The sequence below is a fragment of the Perca fluviatilis genome, chromosome 22 (genome assembly GCF_010015445.1).
Source record: "Perca fluviatilis chromosome 22, GENO_Pfluv_1.0, whole genome shotgun sequence".
In the NCBI taxonomy this organism is placed as follows: Eukaryota; Metazoa; Chordata; class Actinopteri; order Perciformes; family Percidae; genus Perca; species Perca fluviatilis.
This window is the reverse complement of record NC_053133.1, coordinates 388,114-407,131: the sequence shown is the minus strand read 5'-3', so window position 1 is coordinate 407,131 and position 19,018 is coordinate 388,114. Positions and strand designations below refer to the sequence as shown.

The window sequence follows — 19,018 nt, the reverse complement described above, 5'->3', positions numbered from 1 at the left end:
AACATACTGTATTATAACCATGAAACCTTGGGAAGCAAGATAAGGAAAAGTGAGACAGTTTGGTAAAAAGCATTAGTATTGTGGCAGTGACATTAATGAACATTACTGAATGCACAGGCAATTAATTACTGCTTGCATCATCAACCTGGAAAAAGTGTTTAATTATTTTTTGATGCACTCTGTTGCACTCAGCAAGCCTCGTGGAGTGTGCTCAGGCTGACAAAATGGATGCTGGCAGAGTACCAGCTAAACTGTGGTTTCACTGCCTAATGGCTATTGTACTGGCAGGGCAGATGGTATTTCTTGACAGCGGAGATGCACTGAGGTCTGTTGCAGCAGAGGTGACACTGCTTCGTTTTAAAGGGTTTTCTTCGCCCCCCCCAATGATCAATGTCTGCAGCAGCTGAACAGGTCAGCTCAACACACTAAAACATACCGTATAAAACTGCAGTTATGGATGTTGTTTCTCGGTAGTCCTCTAAACAAGACAGTAGCCAGGATTTTAGAAACACTGAAGTCAGTTGTCCAAGTTCCCTCTACTTCCAGGAAGTGCTTTATTTAATCAGTTAATTGGTTATATTGTCTGTGAATTAGATTTTGCACCATGAAGGAAATGTTGAGTCCTGCATCCTTTATTCCTCCAAACTAAATCAATTATTATTGCCTTTGAAATGACACAAATCCCCATTTAGAATGATTCACGTGACTCTGTTCTGATCTGCCACCACTTAGGTTAAGGTTTGGTTAGGGTTAGGCACACAAGCTACTTTGTGAGGAAAGGATAGTGCTGTAGTGTGGGTTAAAATATCTACCTGGAAAGGTTAGGGAAAGATCGTGGTCATGGTTAGAAGAAAGTAAGCGTTGACTGTGGGTAAAAAAAACAACCAATGAAGCAAACAGTGGTCCCAAGTGTCAAACTCACGATTTGTTGACCCATCCATTCACCTTGAGCCCCCTCCCATGAGCTTTGACAAAGGGGATCTCCACCTTACACATCAAAGTCTATTTACAGCTAGTCTTGCATTGCCAAAGCACAGCGCTGCGGTGGAAGGTCTGGCAACAGGAGCATACACTCCTGGATAGGAGAAAAAACAGGGTTTGTTTGCATTTCTTTCAACCAATCACAATTGCCTTGGGCGGCTCTAAGCTCCAGACGCAGGAAGTGACGCAGGAAGCGAGGAAATTGTAAATCCGTAAAGTACTCTAGGCTGGATTACCAACTGGGTAAGGCTGCCCTGGGACCCGAGACCCTCAGGGGCCTCAAAGGTTCCAGGTTCGCTGTGTGGCAATACCTGCAATATTCCTTTTCTTTCTTTTTTAAAATATATATATATATATATATATATATATATATATATATATATATATATATATATATATATATATATATATATATATATATATATATTCTATGTGCTGTAGAGGTAAAGTAAAAAGTAAAAATCTGATGTAGATGTAGTGTAGTGTATATAATGCTTATTCCTAAATGTGTGATTTTTACTACATTTTACAAAATACCAATCCACACATAAGTGTTATAATACCATGTCGTAAACACCACGTTTAAATTCATAAATAATGATATACATTTTTATGTTTTAAGAGTGGATGTGCTATTTCAAAGGATCTTGGTGGCTTACTGCCCCCAGTCAAATATATTTTGGAGAAGCAATGCAATATGTTTGTCCTTGGACTCTGTAATGGGTTAATTTAGCCCTGTTTTTTTTATAACGGTTTGCTACTTACGCCTTTGCTCATGACAGACAACAGTCATAATTCACACCAGCTGCTAGAGGTCTTTGTCAGATAAATGTCATATTTAGGCATGACAACAAACAACAGATGTTAGAACCACAAACTGTGTATTAAGAAACAGAAGGATTGAAGCAGGAAACAGACATCAGGAACAGCAACCAAGTCATGTCTCTATCTGATATTTAGCCATTATCTGACACACAGATCTGTGGCTCTACTCTGGTGTTGTGGTTTGTTTGCTTATAGCCTAACACTGAGTCAATGCTTTAATTAATCAAACAAGAATGACTTGCTGTATCAGAGTGCTGGGATACAAAGTCGGATTAACATGTGACAGTCTAGGAGAGGCTTTCTTATTTTCACAGCAGGGATCCCAGATCTGTCAAGGATTTCTTACATCCCTTTTAGATAATGAAATATTTTTATTTGGCATGATAGTTAGTGATTCTCTGAGAGACGATTTACAGCTAATAAGATAAAAAAAAGCATCCTTTTTATTGAAATTTATTTTGGTCTGTAAGTTATTTCAAAAACAATTACTCATAACATATTAACAAAATATTGCAAGTATTAACTCGCCACTATCTTATATAGTCATACTGAGAAATCCAGACATTGTTGTGTGGAGCTGATAGTCTTAATTAGCTTTGTAGCAACTCATTTGGCAATGGCTTGAATGTAACGGACATTTATTAATATCAAAAAGTTACACACTAAAGCTTCAAAGGGGAAATATATTATGTACTATGTTGTTAAGTATTTTCTCTTCAGGAGTGTGATCACATTGGATGGTTGATTTTCTTTGGTCTAAATTAGGGCTGGGTATTGCCAATGATTTACCGAATCGATTCCGATTCACAAGGTCCCATTTCAATTACATTTCCGATTCGATTTGTAACAAATTAGGATAGGGAAATTACAATTACAATACCAATTTTGCTAGGATATAAAAGAGATTCTCAGAGAACTTGAACTGTACAAGCAAGCAGCAACTCTGAAGTGATATTTATAATGTGCCAGGTTACATTAAGAATTTACCAAATCCACGGTGAAAAGGCATACATAAAAACATCAATTTCAGGATCTGATTAGTCAATATTAGATCACTCAAAGGTTGATTTTAATTGGAGAATTGATTATTTTAAGCCAGTCCTAGTCTAAATAATAATAATAATAATAATAATAATAATAATAACGGAAATGTTTATCATTTTGTTTTGTTTAGGTTTGTAATTAAAGGTACAGTAGGACAGCTTGTTCTGCATGGTAGCCTTACCATGAAGTCATACCACCAAATGAAATACTTTTTTAGCAAAGTTTTAGATAAACATTGTGGAATTCATAAGGAAAATGTCAGTATCAATAGGCAATTTCTGCCAATATGAAGAGGCGTCATCCGATCCCAAGGTGACTCTTAAAGTGCCCTCATTACATTGTGACATGGCTGGCCTCTGAGCACCAGGAACCACAGGCTATCGCATGTCAACATCGGACTTCTCTGCTCAGATGACTTTGACATGACAAGAAGCAGAAGCTGACAACCGCACTGGCGCCACTTACACGCACACACACACGTGCACGCACGTACACACACAGCTCACAACTTGACAAAGATTTAAAGGGGAAAACTGATGGGTTGTAATAAAAGCTGGGCGTTATGGAGAAAATCAAATATCACGATATTTTCAATATCGATATTGTGACGATATTGTAGGGTTGACTGTTGGTGCTATCGCAAAATATTTACACGATATTTCTGATGAACAATCATTGTTAATGTTGATATGGGTTATATGACTAAGTGGTTAAAGGCAAATAACAGAACAGCCAGAACAGTCTGGTACGTTCAGAAAATGACATCACTTTACTGTAATGCAGCCTTTAAAACCAGGAAAAGACAACACTTCACATCGTCACATTGCGATATTACAATATCCAAAATGTACGACGATATCAAGCCTCATATATCGATATATTGACCAGCCCTAGTTGTAATATATTAAGTTTGTGTGTAGAGTTTAAGGTGCTTCCAAAAAAATGACTAAATGTAAATAATGTATAACTTTAAAAGTCTTCAATTTCAATTTAATTAAGGTGACAATTCAAAGGTTGCCACTATAGGTATAATGCTATTTGGCTTAATCCTTAATAACACTTTTTTATAGAATTTATAATTCATTTATAAATATGGCATATATAAATATAAATCCACAGGACTGTGGATTTTGTCCCCCATCACTTACATTAAAATAGCTTCAGAAAGGGACATATATGTATATACAGTATGGTTAGAAAAAAAAAAAAAAAAAAAAAAAGACTTTCAACGTACATACAGAGATGTACGGAAGAGGATTAGGGCCACATGTGAAAATTCTGAATTTAATCTTAGAATTCTGACTTTAAACTCAGAACCCGAGATAATTTTTCACAAAAATGTTAACCTATCATGCAATCTTAATGGTCCGGGTTTCAAGTGCAGCTGGGAACCTTTCCTGCGTGCCTCATCAATCTATCCTCATCTCCTGTCACTTCTCTACTGTCCCCTGTCAATAATAGAGGCTTGGAAATGCCCTCCCTTATCAATTACTGATGATTGCTATAGTTTCAATAATATTGAACACTTTTTTTTCTCCACAATAGAACACATAGACTAACAGAAATTACAGAGCCATTCACAGTGGGAAAATGTTATACTGGTGTTGAAATAACTGGCATCAGCTCAGAAATGAAAAGAAAGTATTCTTAAAAAATACTTGCAATATTTACAGTCTATAATCTTTGTATATTTTAAATGTTTTCAGGTAACTTTACTACTCAAAGTAAAGCTGTTGAATCTGCTGGGAAGCAGATGACAGGAGGGAACAGTGATTATCCAGCTGACTTTAAACCAGTCACTTTAATACCTCTGATGCTTTTGGGGTTTTTTGGAAGAGAAAAGTGCTTGTCCCAAAAGGATGATCCCTGATTGGTCTCTGAATCAATTGAGAGCAGATATTAGGAGTGGCACAAGTTGTGCCCATTGCAACAAAGAGCACAGTGTTCCCAGTCTGCTGCAGGAGACTAATAATATTCCAGCAGGGTCTCTTCTATCTTAATGACTCAGGACATGCTATACTTGCCCTGCCTTTGCCGGGTCTCTGCTCCAACCCCACCCCCTCCCTGTTTGCTCCTATCTAATGCTACAATATTGTTTTATGGCCTCTTAGACGTGTTGTCGGAGTGTCTCCTGACTGCATAAGCACCCCAGAGTTGGACACACCCATACTAAATACGCACACTTGTTTTATGATATAGAATTATGGCTTTGAGAGGGGAAGTTTTCTATTCTGCTTGTTTCTGTTTTGTTAATATGTAGCCTATACGTTTGGTGGAAGGCCTTTAAAACATCAGCAAATATAGACACACTAAAGCACAAGACACAAAACAACAAACTCCACATCATTTGGCGCTCATGTTTAAAGACATTTCCAAATAAAGATCCCTCGCAAAGATGCAATTATTGGTTGTTGACGCAAAAATGTGCGGCGCATTTTGTAATCAAGCGGTCAAGGTGACAGTAAGGGGCCGGATGAGGAGCCGATTTGCAGAGGTGTGGAGTGTGTGGATACCACAGTGATCCACTAGACTGACGTCTCTCCGGTAGCGCAGACGAAGACCGCAGCACGGTTATTTTACAGACTTCAGTACAGGCAAGCAGTCGACTGTCTCTCCCGCAGAGATACAGAGAAGGAAAATAGAACTTCACCAACGACAACGACTGTAGTTTTGCAGCATGTTCCACCGTCGGCAATCTCCGTTTAAACATACTCGCCCAGCAACTGTTTGATTTTGCTGGTGTCTTGGCAATTCTTTTTTCTTTTTCTTTGTGGAAACATTCGCCCTTTTTCCCTTTTTGCGGCTGATGTAAAAAAGAAAACACCTCTATATTGGAAGGATGTGGACCTCTCATGATACTGTTGGATTTGTTTTCTTAGCCGGGTTTTGTGTGCAAATCGGATTCTCCTTTGAAGGTAAGAATTGCATATTTTCGTAACAAACAGTCGTTGTCGGTGTCATCGTGTCGAGCTCGCTGCCCTGCATGGTGGAAGCTGCTCGGTACAAAGTGTTAAAAGTGCGCAGTCTTTCCAGAAAAGCAAAGCAGGATGTTTGGAGGGAAATGTTTTGTATTGCATTTGAGCTGTATTGTAATAAGCCCAGAATAGGGAAAAGCAAACTCAAAATAAAAGATGAAGTAGGTTGCGGGGTTTATTCACCCCGCGATGACAAAAAAAAATGCAACTGGTGATTGTTTGGAATCAAGTCATTTCACGTCGTGTGGAAGAGAGCGGGCGGCTGTTTTTTGTCTTGCTATTTTTTGTCATGCCAGAAAATGTCTGTATAAGAAATATAACTTATTCTAAGAGGCTCCTTGAGTAAAAAGTGAGCGATTAGCCGGTAATTTCAGCACCACTGACAGCTTCTGCATGCGACTGTCCGTGGTCCTGAAAACCTAAACCTACGCTTCATCTGACTGAGATTACCACTTTCAAACTGCCTTTGTGCTCTTCTTCCTCCTTATAGCTGCATTCTTAAATCTGTGACAAGTGCGCACAAGCCCTTAGATGTCTGAACAGGGCTGTAGTCTCTTATACAGAATTGGAATGATGGTTTTGTATGGAAGTTTGCATGCACGAATATCCTCACTCCTTTTTCTGTCGTCGCCACCACTCTCCTTTTAGATTTTATCTATTTCCCTTTTAGCCTCCTTCAAACCAAACTCCTTTATTATTTCTTGTGGTTTTCCCTTTATGCGTTCTTGTGTTCGCCCTAATTGTGGTACAGCAACGGCCACAGAATGACATAAAAACAACTCCCATGAAGAAATCTCAACATAGCTCGCAATTAAGTGTCTGAATAATGTAGCTATGGTGCGACTGTGCATTATGTAAATTCCCGCTGATACGCTTCGGTATCTGAGGGTGGGGGGTGGAGGGGGGGGAGAGCATCTCCTTAACGCACCTTTATCAAGCGCTTGGTTTCAATAACACAGCTGCTGTTGCCCGCCACATTCATGACTGCATTCACAAGCAGACCATATAAGTGATTTATTCATGAGCATTTCTGTCCCCCATCATATCACCCCCTTCCTTCCTTCTCTTATCTGCAGGTCGCTTCACGGATCTGCCCTCCAACATGACGGTTAAAGAAGGACAAAACATAGAAATGGCGTGTGCTTTCCAGAGCGGTACCGCGTCGGTGTATTTGGAGATCCAGTGGTGGTTCGTGAAAGAGCCGGAACCCACTGACAGCGAGGAGGAGGTCGATGTGGAAGAGGTACAAGGGACCTTTTTTTTCTTCCCACACACACACTCCCTTTCCCTACCATGAGCTGTTCGAGTTATGTATTAAGCACAACCTCATAAAGGGAATAAGCATCCAACAAGTATCCGCGCTATTACGCGCCTTATGTCATCAGTGTCGTGCGCGTGTAGCAGCCCTGAAGACAAAATCCGGCACTTATGGTAGAACTTTTTACTGACCTGTTTTCGTACAGGGAACAACATGTTATAACCTTCAAATATCTAATATCTGCTGACTTGGGGTGATGAAAAACTTCATGCGCAGTTAGTTGCTTTAAACTCATGTATCTTGAACGCTAAAGCCCCCTCATATGTTTGGGAACCACTGTGTTGTTGTATTTTCATCAGAACAGAGAACCCATTTTAATAAGACATTGTCGATGCTTTAAATACCCATCAATTATCCCCAAAATGTGGATGTTAAACTTAAATTCTTTTGATATTTCATTTTACTTTTTTTTTTGTTTCTTTCTCTCAAATATTTAAAAAAATCCCTCCAGGCACTGAGCAGGAAGCAAGACTACTGGGGAAAAAATGAGCTCGTTCTGGATATTAATTACATGATAAATGAAGTAAATGAGCCTGACTATTCATGAATGGATAAAAAAAAAAAGTGTCTGAATCAATAGAGCCAAAGCATATTCTTGTATATTGCCTCATTAAACAGTGCATTGGAGGCACTTTGACATTTTGTGAAGTATTGCTGTTGCATTACTGCTGGCTATGACAGCTTCCCTTGCCCCAAATAATGATCGCCTGCTTTGTGGATGAGAGCGTCTATTTAAATGTGTTTACTGCATTCACATGGATGGAATGACTTGCTTACACAATGTATGGCAGGTTGCTGCATGTCAAGATTGGGAAGAGTTGGTGTATTGTCATGACAGACATCAAACAGTGCTCTTTCTATTTCTGTGACAAAGCGGGAGAGAGAGAGATACGTGTGTGTGACAGGGGGGTAGTTCGATATCCATGTGGTTTTAATTATTGTTCCATTGTTGCTGGGCTTTCATAGTGGCATCGGCCAGGCTTTGATGTGGGTTTGATCCCACGTGACTCTTGGATGTCGGGCTGAAGTGGGCTATTGATGCAGACATCTCATTGTTACCCACATTTCTTATCATGGAAGGCTGTTTGAAATGAAAGCCGCTGTGTGTGTGTGTGTGTGTGTGTGTGTCCTGCAGTGTTGCAGTTTGAATGGGAACAGAGTCAAGGCTGTGTCAGAAATACTGCTTGGAAAGCAGCTGGTCTCCTGGAAATTAAGAGGAAATGAGTGCAATGTTTGAAAATGCAAATATGTATGCAAATATAAGCTGCATGCATGAAAAGTAAGAGTTGTTGGATCCTCGAAAGGATGACATGAAAAGAGCAAGCCAAGAAAAACAAACAGTTTTCCATTGAAATTGCGCAGCAGAAGGAAAGCAAGAGTCGGGTGGATGGGTGGGTGGATACTTTATCTCCAACTTCCAACCACCCAGCATCAGTTCTCAACTTTACAAATGGGTATGCTGTGAAATTGTGCTATTTTTGTCCTTTGCTAAAATCCTTGTTGTTCAACCTTTATTTTTATTTACTTTTGAATATTTTATTTAAGGCTTATTTATACCACAACGAAAAACATATGTACATTTATCTACACCTGAAACAGAACTACGCAATACACAAATATAAGTTAGTTATAAGTTATCAAATTACATCTCGTTTCATTTCACACATGCATCCATTGTCTTGTCTGTGGGAGCATAATTCATGGAAACCAGTATCCGTACAGTATTCCAATGAGTGGACACCGGATTCAGACAGGAATACAAAAATGACCTTGTAGACAATTAAAAATGTGATACAACAGTCTATTCAGTTATTTTCAAGAAATAAACATTAATGAACCCTTTTGATCACTCGGGTCTTTTGAGGTCTGCCACAGGAAAAATGGTTTCCGTGCATCTAAAACAAATAATAAAAAATAAATGTTTGATTTTCCAGCTACATCATATCTAATTTTTTCCAGGCTAATTAATTCCGTCAACCGCTGTTCATTTTGTGATAAAGAGTCTTTATTCCAAACTATTAGAATTAATTTTTAAGCTGCAAACTTTAAAAGGTTACAGTCTGCTTATTTTGGTGACCAACCCAAGGTTGCAATTTCTGGATCTCGGGGGAAAGATTGGGATTGAGGATTCTCAGAAATTTTCTTAGTTGACGGTAATATACAGTTAGCTACATGTAGAGTTTTACATGCTGAAGAACATAAGAACATAGCATGGAATTTGTGATGTTTTCACAAAGTCTCATTTGTATTGGAGGAAAATCCTTTCCATGTTGTAATGTTTGTGCTCATTTCTGCACTGGACATGGATTAGAGAAAGAAACAAACAAACAAACAAACACACACACACACGTCAATAGAGAAGGCTGCTGTTTGGCTCCAGATTCCACACCAAGTGGTAAATGATTCTCCTCTCAGATTATAAATGACACGCTGCCAGTTCATAATTATGCACAAACACAGAGAAAAGGAAACAAAATATTCACACCTCCGTGACAAAGAGGATTCATGTTGCTGATGAGATTTGCTACACTTGTGATATTGTTGATTCAAGTCATACAGTCAAGATACAAAGAGAGGAGGAGAGTGATGTTGGAGCACGAGTTTACGTTTGCTGTTATAGAACATGAACAGATTGCTGTGGAAGCAACGGGTCATCACTCTACATGGCATTTTGGCTGCAGTTTTTAAGGTACAAAATAAGGCAGCATTGGGTACCCTTGTCTCCTAAAAAGTATGTTCCTATAAAATTAAACTGCATTCTCAGTTGGGTAAAAGTGCTCTGTTTGTTTGACCCATCCTTCCACCCTAACCCCCGCCGCAGATTTTGATTAGAAGAGATGCGTCAAAAACAAACTGAATTCGGGAGATATAATACGTTTCCCTCCAAACATAAGTGAGAATGCAGTTTAGTTGTATGGGAATGATATGTTTAGGAGACGTGGCTGTACTGCATATGAATATGTGTAATTTGATTGATTGTATTGCATGCTCTGGGTCAGTTTTTGGTATTTTGGATTATAATCGCACAAAGGCTGAAAAGTAGCTCTCAAAAGACAGAAGAATATAACTTGGAGGATGAGATTTGAAAAGCTATGAGCAGGTGAAGTAGTTTGTTGGAGGGCTTATATAGCACATCTTTCATTTTAAAAGCATCTTTGAAGCTTGTTGCATTGAAAAGCGAAGCCATTCTTCTATCATTTTTAATGCAGGATACATTTTTGAAAACAACTGATGACAAAAGATGACGGTAATGAGCTGGATGAGGACTAAAATTAGAGATGCTGTGTGTCATACTCATCCGGTAGAATCTTGTCTCTGCACATCCAGTATGCAGTCCACTTCTTTTGGATGTTCTAGGTCTGTTTTTGGTAACCACCTGGAAAACAGTAATCCAGGTTCAGTTATGCATTTCATAAAAATTAAGACATGTCACACAACTATTGTATATTAAGCATTACAAGTAATTCCACTAACTGTGTTGATCAGTGGTTCACAACCTTTTTAGTTTGTGACCCCTTAAAGTGAAGCCGTGTGTATTGCGTCCCCAACCCTGACTCCTCAAAATTACATTTGTATACTACTAAGATGTTTTTCCAAACATGTTTTGAAGGAAATTCAATTACTGCCTGCAAATATGTCCACTGGCAACATTCACTTAACGGTCAGGAGATCATTATTTGGGCTAAATATCGGTAAACACATCATCTTGTGCTTCAAGACATTGTCGATTTTCTTATAATTTAAACAAGCCTACAATACTTGAAAGTATTTAGCAACCTAACAGATACATTATCTAAGTTGACTTTCATTCATTCATTCATTTCCTTTCTTTCATTCCTTCCAAGGAAAAACCAAAAAGTACATAAAAGTCAGAAATAAAATGAAAACAAATGTAATTTTTTCTTCTTCCCTATCCTGTGTGTGTTTTAAAACACAGTATACTCACATCTCTTACATGTCTCAATACTGATGGATAACCCAAACTAACACCAATCAACACCAAGTCAGTCTAAGTAATATAGTATTATAATATAATGTAATATTGTTTTCAATAGTTCATATAGATTAGTATGTGAATATAGAATATATGTACATGTAGAATATGCCCCTAAGAGTGAGCAGACTCATAAGCTGTGTTGGAAACCGTTCCCTTTCATTCGAATTCTCCGCGGTTAATTTCATTCACTATATAGGCCACTATAAAATACCCACAATGCACTGCTAATTTGAGTGTACATACAATGTACACTACATTTTACTCCTGTATACCACAATGCAAGGCAGTCGCGTTTTCCCGGAGGAGAAGAAGGACAAGTCACCGCGAAAACTGAAAAATAAGCGGACTTTCGTTTCTGTGGAACAGTGGAAATGTAATATAGTAATTATGTATTGTATATTGTATATTGTATAATGTATTTATAGTAATATACAGCATTTTACTATCGTCCTGGGTGTTTATTTCAGCGACGTATTAGAAGTATTGGTTACACTTTACTTGAAGGTATCTACATAAGAGTGACATGACACTGTCATGAACGTGTCATAAACATTATAAACAAGTCATAAACGTTTATGACATGACACTTCTTTTAGTAAGTGTCATTCAGTTTTTGTCATGACAATTTATGGTTATGGTTATGTTAGAGTTAGGGTTAGGGTTAGGGTTAGGGTTCATGTGTCATGACATTGTCATGTGTTCACGACAGTGTCATGTCACTCATATGTAGATAGTAAAGTGTCTGAAGTATTTTAGTTTGGGTTTGTTTACATGATGCTGGGCGCGCCCGCCTCTGTCACACAAACAACGGGCGCATCTCCTGACGGAAGTTACGCAACGATGTGTTTTCATTGAGTGTCCGAAATCTCGTTTGGTTGTTCCGTATATAGTTCACTATTTAATAAATGCTTTAGAGCAGTGGTCTTCAACGTTTTTTAGGCCAAGGACCCCTAACCTGAAAGAGAGACGGAGCAGGCACCCCCTACTACATATATTGTATAAAATTAAGTTGCATAGTAAACTGGCCTACAATAACATGTAGGGTAGCCTGAAGCCTATTCACATTCCTTTTTATGGTGCCCTACAATACTAAGCTACTATTTACATATTCATGTATCATCATTTAATGTCAAACATACTTGTGGAAGGCACAGTGAATCCGTAATCCTACCTGTATCGATATGTAAGTATATCTTTAATGTTGTTAAGGTTGTTCTTGTTTTTTTTACAAATAGGCTGATTTATCTTTGCTGATAGTATGTTGAATTTGTATTAATGTATATTTTTTTAGACATTTTTTAAGTTTGGGGGGGGAAAGTATTAAAACAATAATTTGGCGGCCCACCTGCATTGACTCTGAGGACCCCCTAGGGGTCGGTTTCGAACACAGCTGTAGACTACAGATGGATGCTGGGGCTCAGTTGTGTCTTATGAAATGCTAAATGAACAGCAGCAGAATTATGACAGTAATGACAGCTGCTAAAGGAACATACCTACATTTACTTATGCAGCACATAGGAAACACAACATATTTTCTCATTTGGTTCAATAATGCTTAAGATTATTTACACATTTTGCTTACATATTGGCTTTTAATGAGGTCAGGAAAAAAGAAAAAATGTTAATGATAAAACACTAGGGTCTGTAGGAATCCCCAAAAATGAGGAAGTAAAGCCAAAGTCAACAAAATGCAAGGGTTAATTACACCGCCAATATAAGAAAGGTTCATTGTAAATATGTCGATGTCAGTGTAGCAACAAACTCTGCCTGAATTAGCTCCTTTTCATTTATGCATGTTATTCATTGTGATCTAAAAAAAAGCCTAATCCCTTTCTGTGATGCTAAATCAGTATAAATCTAAATCTATAACTGACTGACCGGAAGGCACAAACAAAATTGTATCTTATTGGTTATCATTTGTCTTCTGTGTTTGATTTTCTGTCAAAATATCAGTTTAACAGTTTAACAGCTGACTTGAAGCCTGCAATGATATACAGTAGTTATATACATAGTTATACTATATAGTTCTGATGATGTAAATCACCAATGCCACATATCAATCTAGTCTGTAGTTACTTTTGTTATATGTACAAGTCAGAGGCGAAAACATGATGGGCTTTTACTGGTGGAATAATACATACACCAACACTAAATAAGCATACCCTGAGGCTGTAAATTTCTGCTTTGCTGCCTTCACCTCCATCATAAAATCAGAAAGCATAGAAAGAACAGAACACAACCTCCTAGGTAATTATAATAACTGATGGCTATGTCACACTTTGTGGACAAAGAGCCTAATTTCCATGTTTTTCAATTTAAAAATACAGTTGTGAATTTCCCTTTTGGTTTCAAACCCTAAATCCCTCTTATTTTCAAGAGGTGGATTCGATTCTTCCCAGGGCTGATCTCCCTTTTTTATCCAGCTAATCCGACCGCTATTGTTTGCCATAAGATCAATTTATTGAGTAAATCTTTACAACCCTGTCCACTGGTAATTCTATTTAGTGTGGGATTATGGTTGGATATAAGGAAACAACGGAGAGAGCTGGGTTATATCTGTGAAGGTAACTGTTCTGATCCTCTCAGACACTGCTCAGTGAGTTTTCAGTCGTGTATCTTTATTCCTACCTAGTTTAAGAATAAATACATATAAAATAAAAACAGCTAAGAATCAATTTAATGCTTTTTGTGAGTGGAGAAAAATCTTTGTATATCTGGAATATCAAAAAAGCTACATTTTGACAGTATGAATTTCGAAGCTGGATCAAGCTGAGGCAAAAAAAGAATCAGAGATGCTACTGGAGACTCAACGCATATGTGGGGTGTTTAAAAATTCATACTGCATTTTCATTCCTGAAATACCGCCTGGAGTGCATAAATTGTTAGGCTGCTGGATTCAAACCTGGATTCACCTGACCTGGGATAAGTTAAAAGACGGTGTGATGTGTCTGTAGAAGTGAGATGAGTTAAGGAAAGGTAAGCGGACATGATGCGAAGCTGCCCTCGCCCCAAGCCCGGCAGCGGAAATAGGGATCAGCCTTGGCCTTCAGGTCAGAATACAAATGACCATTACATAAAACATCCACCGGTGCACTTTGACCAAACTGCACTCAAGCCACTGCAAGCTTTACCTCTCTTAACAAGTGAGTTTATAAATCCAGTGGGTGTAACAGCAAGGAAGCATAAAATCCATTGGCTGCCGTGCTCTCTGAGTGACCTTACTGTCTGCCTCTCCATCCCTCCATCACTGCCTGACTGCAGATTGTGCAGCCTCCTCAAACACTCTCGCTGAGATAACTGCATCGAGAGTCGATATGATGCACCAGGCATAGTCCCGGTAACTGCTCTCATCAGCCCTGTCGCCCCCCTTATGTGCACACGCGTCTGTAATAATTGTAATGGTTTCCAAATGGTTTGCGGTGAATATGATTTCTCCACAGGAGGCTGTGTTTGTGTGTGAGCATGCACCTACACATGATAGAGCCTGCTGCTTTCATTTTCGACTAGTGGACTGTGGACCACTCGCTGTCAGGCTCCACTACAGTCATCAGTCATGGAAGGAAGGCTTCCTTGAAATCACTGAAAGCTGGTGCATTACTGCATTGTGCTGCTGGAACACTGGCCTTGTGTTGCACTTGTGATTAACGTTTTATTATTTTTTTAACCTACAAAACATAAATGACAAAAACAAATATTTAATTACATTTTTAGAAAAGGCTCAGTAATTTACTGAAATAGCTGGCCACTATAGTTTTTAAAAAACATTACTCAAACAGGAGGTAATTGTGCTGTTGTTAGGGACTATTTTCAGTGACAGTTTAATCAACATTTGATGCTCAAGTGAGTATTTGGGGGAGCAGAATGGTGGGATGGAATCAAAATAAACTATAGTGTGTGTGTGTGTGTGTGTGTGTGTGTGTGTGTGTGTGTGTGTGTGTGTGTGTGTGTTCATGGTAATGAAGGAACATGTCACCCAATGCAACATGGTGGCTCATTGATGTGTTTTTGGACAACAATGGAGGAAGAAGATACATCAGGCTTTGGACACACACACACACACACACACAATACTTACACATAAGTATACATACATTTTCTTTTTTTCGTTTGGATCTTTTCATGGTCAAAAAGTTACAATAAGAAAACATATATGCCAAGGGCATTTATTATCTTATAAAGACAATGGATGGTTATGGAATATGATTGACTGCTCTGGTGTCAGAGAGATTGAAAGACAGAGCCCGACAGCCGACTCTGCAATATCTCAGGAAAAAAAGCCACAGCTATGCTTCTCCATATTGAAAAATATGATTCAGATGCCTGTCTGCTTTTCTCTTCTTTGAAAATCAAAGCGCTGGAATGACTCATTGGTTTGTCACGCAATACAAACATAATGTGTTTTGAAATGTGAAGGTCAGAGAGATGTTTTTTTCACTCTTTCAAGGATTTTATTTGTGTTTGGATTTGCACAATTTGAATTTGGTCTGCCTTTTGTGGTTTTATGACACTCCTCCAACTCTGGAAGTTTTGTACTTTTTGGTCTGCACCATGGCCTGATTTCCAGTGTTGTTAAATAGGTTAAATAAGTAAAAGATATTTAGAAAAGCATGTGCACTGCATACAGTACATTTAAATCAGTAAAAATGTTAGGGTGCTAAGGCTGCTATTAGCCACATGGGACGACTATTTTTTCTATATGTTTCATTATACTTTTGGGAAAAACAGTCCCAAGTGCCCAGAGACAAGTATGATAAGAATTAAAGAAATGGCTGTATCTCAGAAACTACAAGGAACACAATCAAGTACATGGTATCTATGAACTCATAATAAGTTGAATATTCAAGATATGAACACATATGCAGTGTAAGAAATTATAGGGAAGACATTTAAAAAACACAATGTTAGCATTTTTTCTCTTCAAAAAAAGAAAGAATCCTGACTTAGACTTTTGAAGTGTGATTTGTAATTTGATCTATCATACTAAATATAATCTTTAGGCACAAATGGGTTAAATGGCTCTATTGTTGGATCCAGGGCAGCTTCAGCCATGTTGAGCCCATTTGTGTGCTGCAGAGGAATGAAATGATGGAGGGAGGGATGAAGGGATGAGCAGATGGAAAAAACATATGGGAGGTGTGATGCAATAAGGAAACAGGATGCCTTTGGGGAAATATCTGGAAGAGATTCATACATGCATGCAAAACAAATCCTCATTTACTGTCCCATGTGTATCTGCACAGCTCTGTATATTGGCAAGACTGTATGACATGAACACATTAGACTCACAAAGCAGGGACTTTCTGTAACATTGAAGCAAGCTATGCATGCTTCTCGTCCACGATGAGGGGATGAGAGCTAACAGTAGCTAGTTAGCTTAGTGACTCATTTCAGTAGCATTTGGAGCTCACATGAATCTTTACCGTCTGCTTACTGGCAATATTATATCATAACACTTCATTCTAAAACCCCTGAGGTTATTATGCCTTGAACAGAGATGAGAATTATCAGTGCGGTAGTATCAGAGCAAGTCTTGTTTCCTTAGTGTATTTTTTTTTCAATGCATTTACACGCATTTACACACTCAAATCTGCAGTAAGAGACAATATGGTTTAACTGACTACATGGCTCTTTACACTTCTGCTATGAGCATTCGGCTCCATCTGATCAGCCTCCAAACAGTGACTGGACTGTGGACTTACCAAATCTACCCTCCGGTCCAAAACGGCATCTTACACTATATTTTATTGTGTTTATTGTGTTACGGGGCTAAGCCAACATGGGCTTGTTGAATAACAAAACACAGCTTCTAAAGGCTAACCTAGCTCCTAACAATAATTATATTGTTTCCTTTCCCTGCATGTGTGCATTTTATGTGAAAATGAAACTAAGCTGGCCTGGACGATTGTATATATTTCCTACCTAACCTTCCACTGTGCTGCATTCTGGCTGCGCCGTGATTTTGTGTCTTGCCTGCCCAACTCACAGATTTTATCTCTACAAGTAGCCTACTTCACAATCATGTGGTTATTAAGCTAGTATCTACCTTCCATGCCTTCTCTTTTCTGGCGTTCCATGCCTTCTCTTTTCTGGCCTTCTCTTTTCTGGCGGATCTGTGATGTAGGTGTTTCCACCTCCAAGATTAATCAAGCGGAGACATATACGATATTTGGGGGTGTCTTGACTGGATGCTCTCGCTGTTTCACTTCCTGCCTAGCTGTCCAAATGACCCGCGACTTGCGGGGAAAATAGACTTGGTGCGTACCTTTAGCAGAGCGGAGAGCCGTTTCACGCACGCTTCAGGGACATGCCGTGATGCAGGTGGTGGAATGTCAAGCATTGACTTGAATGTTCGTGATTGCTTGCGGGGGTCGCGACGCCTACGAAATGCTGCACAGATGCGCCCGGTGAAAAATAGGACTAGGAGGGGTTGTGTGTGTTAAACTGACTCACCCAGCCGCTGTTTCAATTCTCGTTCCAGAACCAGGCCTGCTGGGTTTGGTGTTCACGCCTTAGGGAGTGACCTCCGCTTCAGGTACGCTTTTAAGCGTTGTCCGTCGGCGTCAGGACTCTCTGTGTTGTAGTTCAGGTATTAAAAGGCATATTTACAAAAAGTAATGTTGTGGGGAAAACAAAACAGTCTTTCGAATAGTGTCTTTCTTTCAGCTTGTGGTTTGCAGCTCTCGTGTATCTTGCAACTGGAAGCCTCCAGCTTTTCCTTTTTTTTCATCTTGAATCAATCCCTCAATAAATCTCCCCCACCTGCCGCTTGGGCTGTATTAAACTAGCGTCACACAAACACACCCCCTCATGTGTCATGTGTCATATCAGTTCTGACCCTTATCAAAACTAACCACATTCACTGAAAGACCTGTCGTAACACTTGTCTGGCTGCCATTGATTGAATATCCTGCCATCCTACATTTAAAGCAAAATTATTTATTTTATAATACAACAAATTCATTCATGTGTTCATAATTAAACCTGTGATGATCCAGCAGCAGTAAGCAGGTGCATTCTAAATACACAAAATCTGCTAATTTCAGACTCTTTATTTGATTGTGTTCTGAGCTTGCCCCTATGGCATTTTTTTTTTTAAATGGAACTAAAGCATGGGATAAAGTCTAGAAAGATGTAGTGAAATGTGCTTTCTTTTAAACTAGACCAGATGGAATTGACTTGCGCAACTTTGTGTACTACCTGCAGTTCCTTGCAAAGTAATAGACAGAAGGCTGACTGATCATTATGAAACCAAGGAGATGCATTCAAGTGGATTCAATAAACTAGCAATGTCATGAAAAGGAATACAATAATTGATTTATGCCTGGTAAGAAGCCAAGCCTAAAAACTAGCCTGATTTAGGCCTGTCCAAGCTGAGAAGAGCTGTAGAGTTGGTGTTAATTCTCTGTGGATTCATCACTACAAGGGATATCTTTCACATCCATTGTTAATATAAAAATATAAAATATCATCACGCGAGACTAAAACCAACTCGGTAACACTTTACAATAAGGGTACATTAATTAGCAATACTTAATGCATTCATTATCATTAATTAACTGTTAATTACAGTTAAATAAGGTGTCTAATAAACATTTATAAACAATGTTCATGTTTGTTCATGTTAACTAAGGTATTAATTGATACATTATTTACCATTAGTTAGTGCCTTAACTAATTGTTAATTACAGTTTACCATTAGTTTAATGCAGTAATAAGCCTTGACAAACTGTTAACAGTTAACTAAGGTGTCTATTTTAATAATAGTTAATGTACTAATAAGCCTAAACTGGAAATAACAGCTAACTATATTTTACTAATGTTGTTAATGTTAACTAGGGTTGGGTATCTTTTTTTTTTTTTCCGATACCGGTGCTAAAG

The 19,018-nt window shown here is 38.5% G+C and overlaps 1 protein-coding gene across 1 annotated transcript in view; it reads left to right on the top strand.

Annotated features, from left to right (window-relative positions):
• Positions 1–5,305: 5,305 nt before the first annotated feature.
• The window catches only part of vstm2a (V-set and transmembrane domain containing 2A), a 107,516-nt gene continuing 93,803 nt past the window's right edge, over positions 5,306–19,018 (top strand). Inside the window, exons 1-2 of the mRNA XM_039790874.1 lie at positions 5,306–5,765; positions 6,902–7,068. Coding sequence (XP_039646808.1) covers positions 5,690–5,765; positions 6,902–7,068 — 243 coding nt within the window. The 5' untranslated portion in view covers positions 5,306–5,689. The remainder of the gene's footprint in view (positions 5,766–6,901; positions 7,069–19,018) is intronic.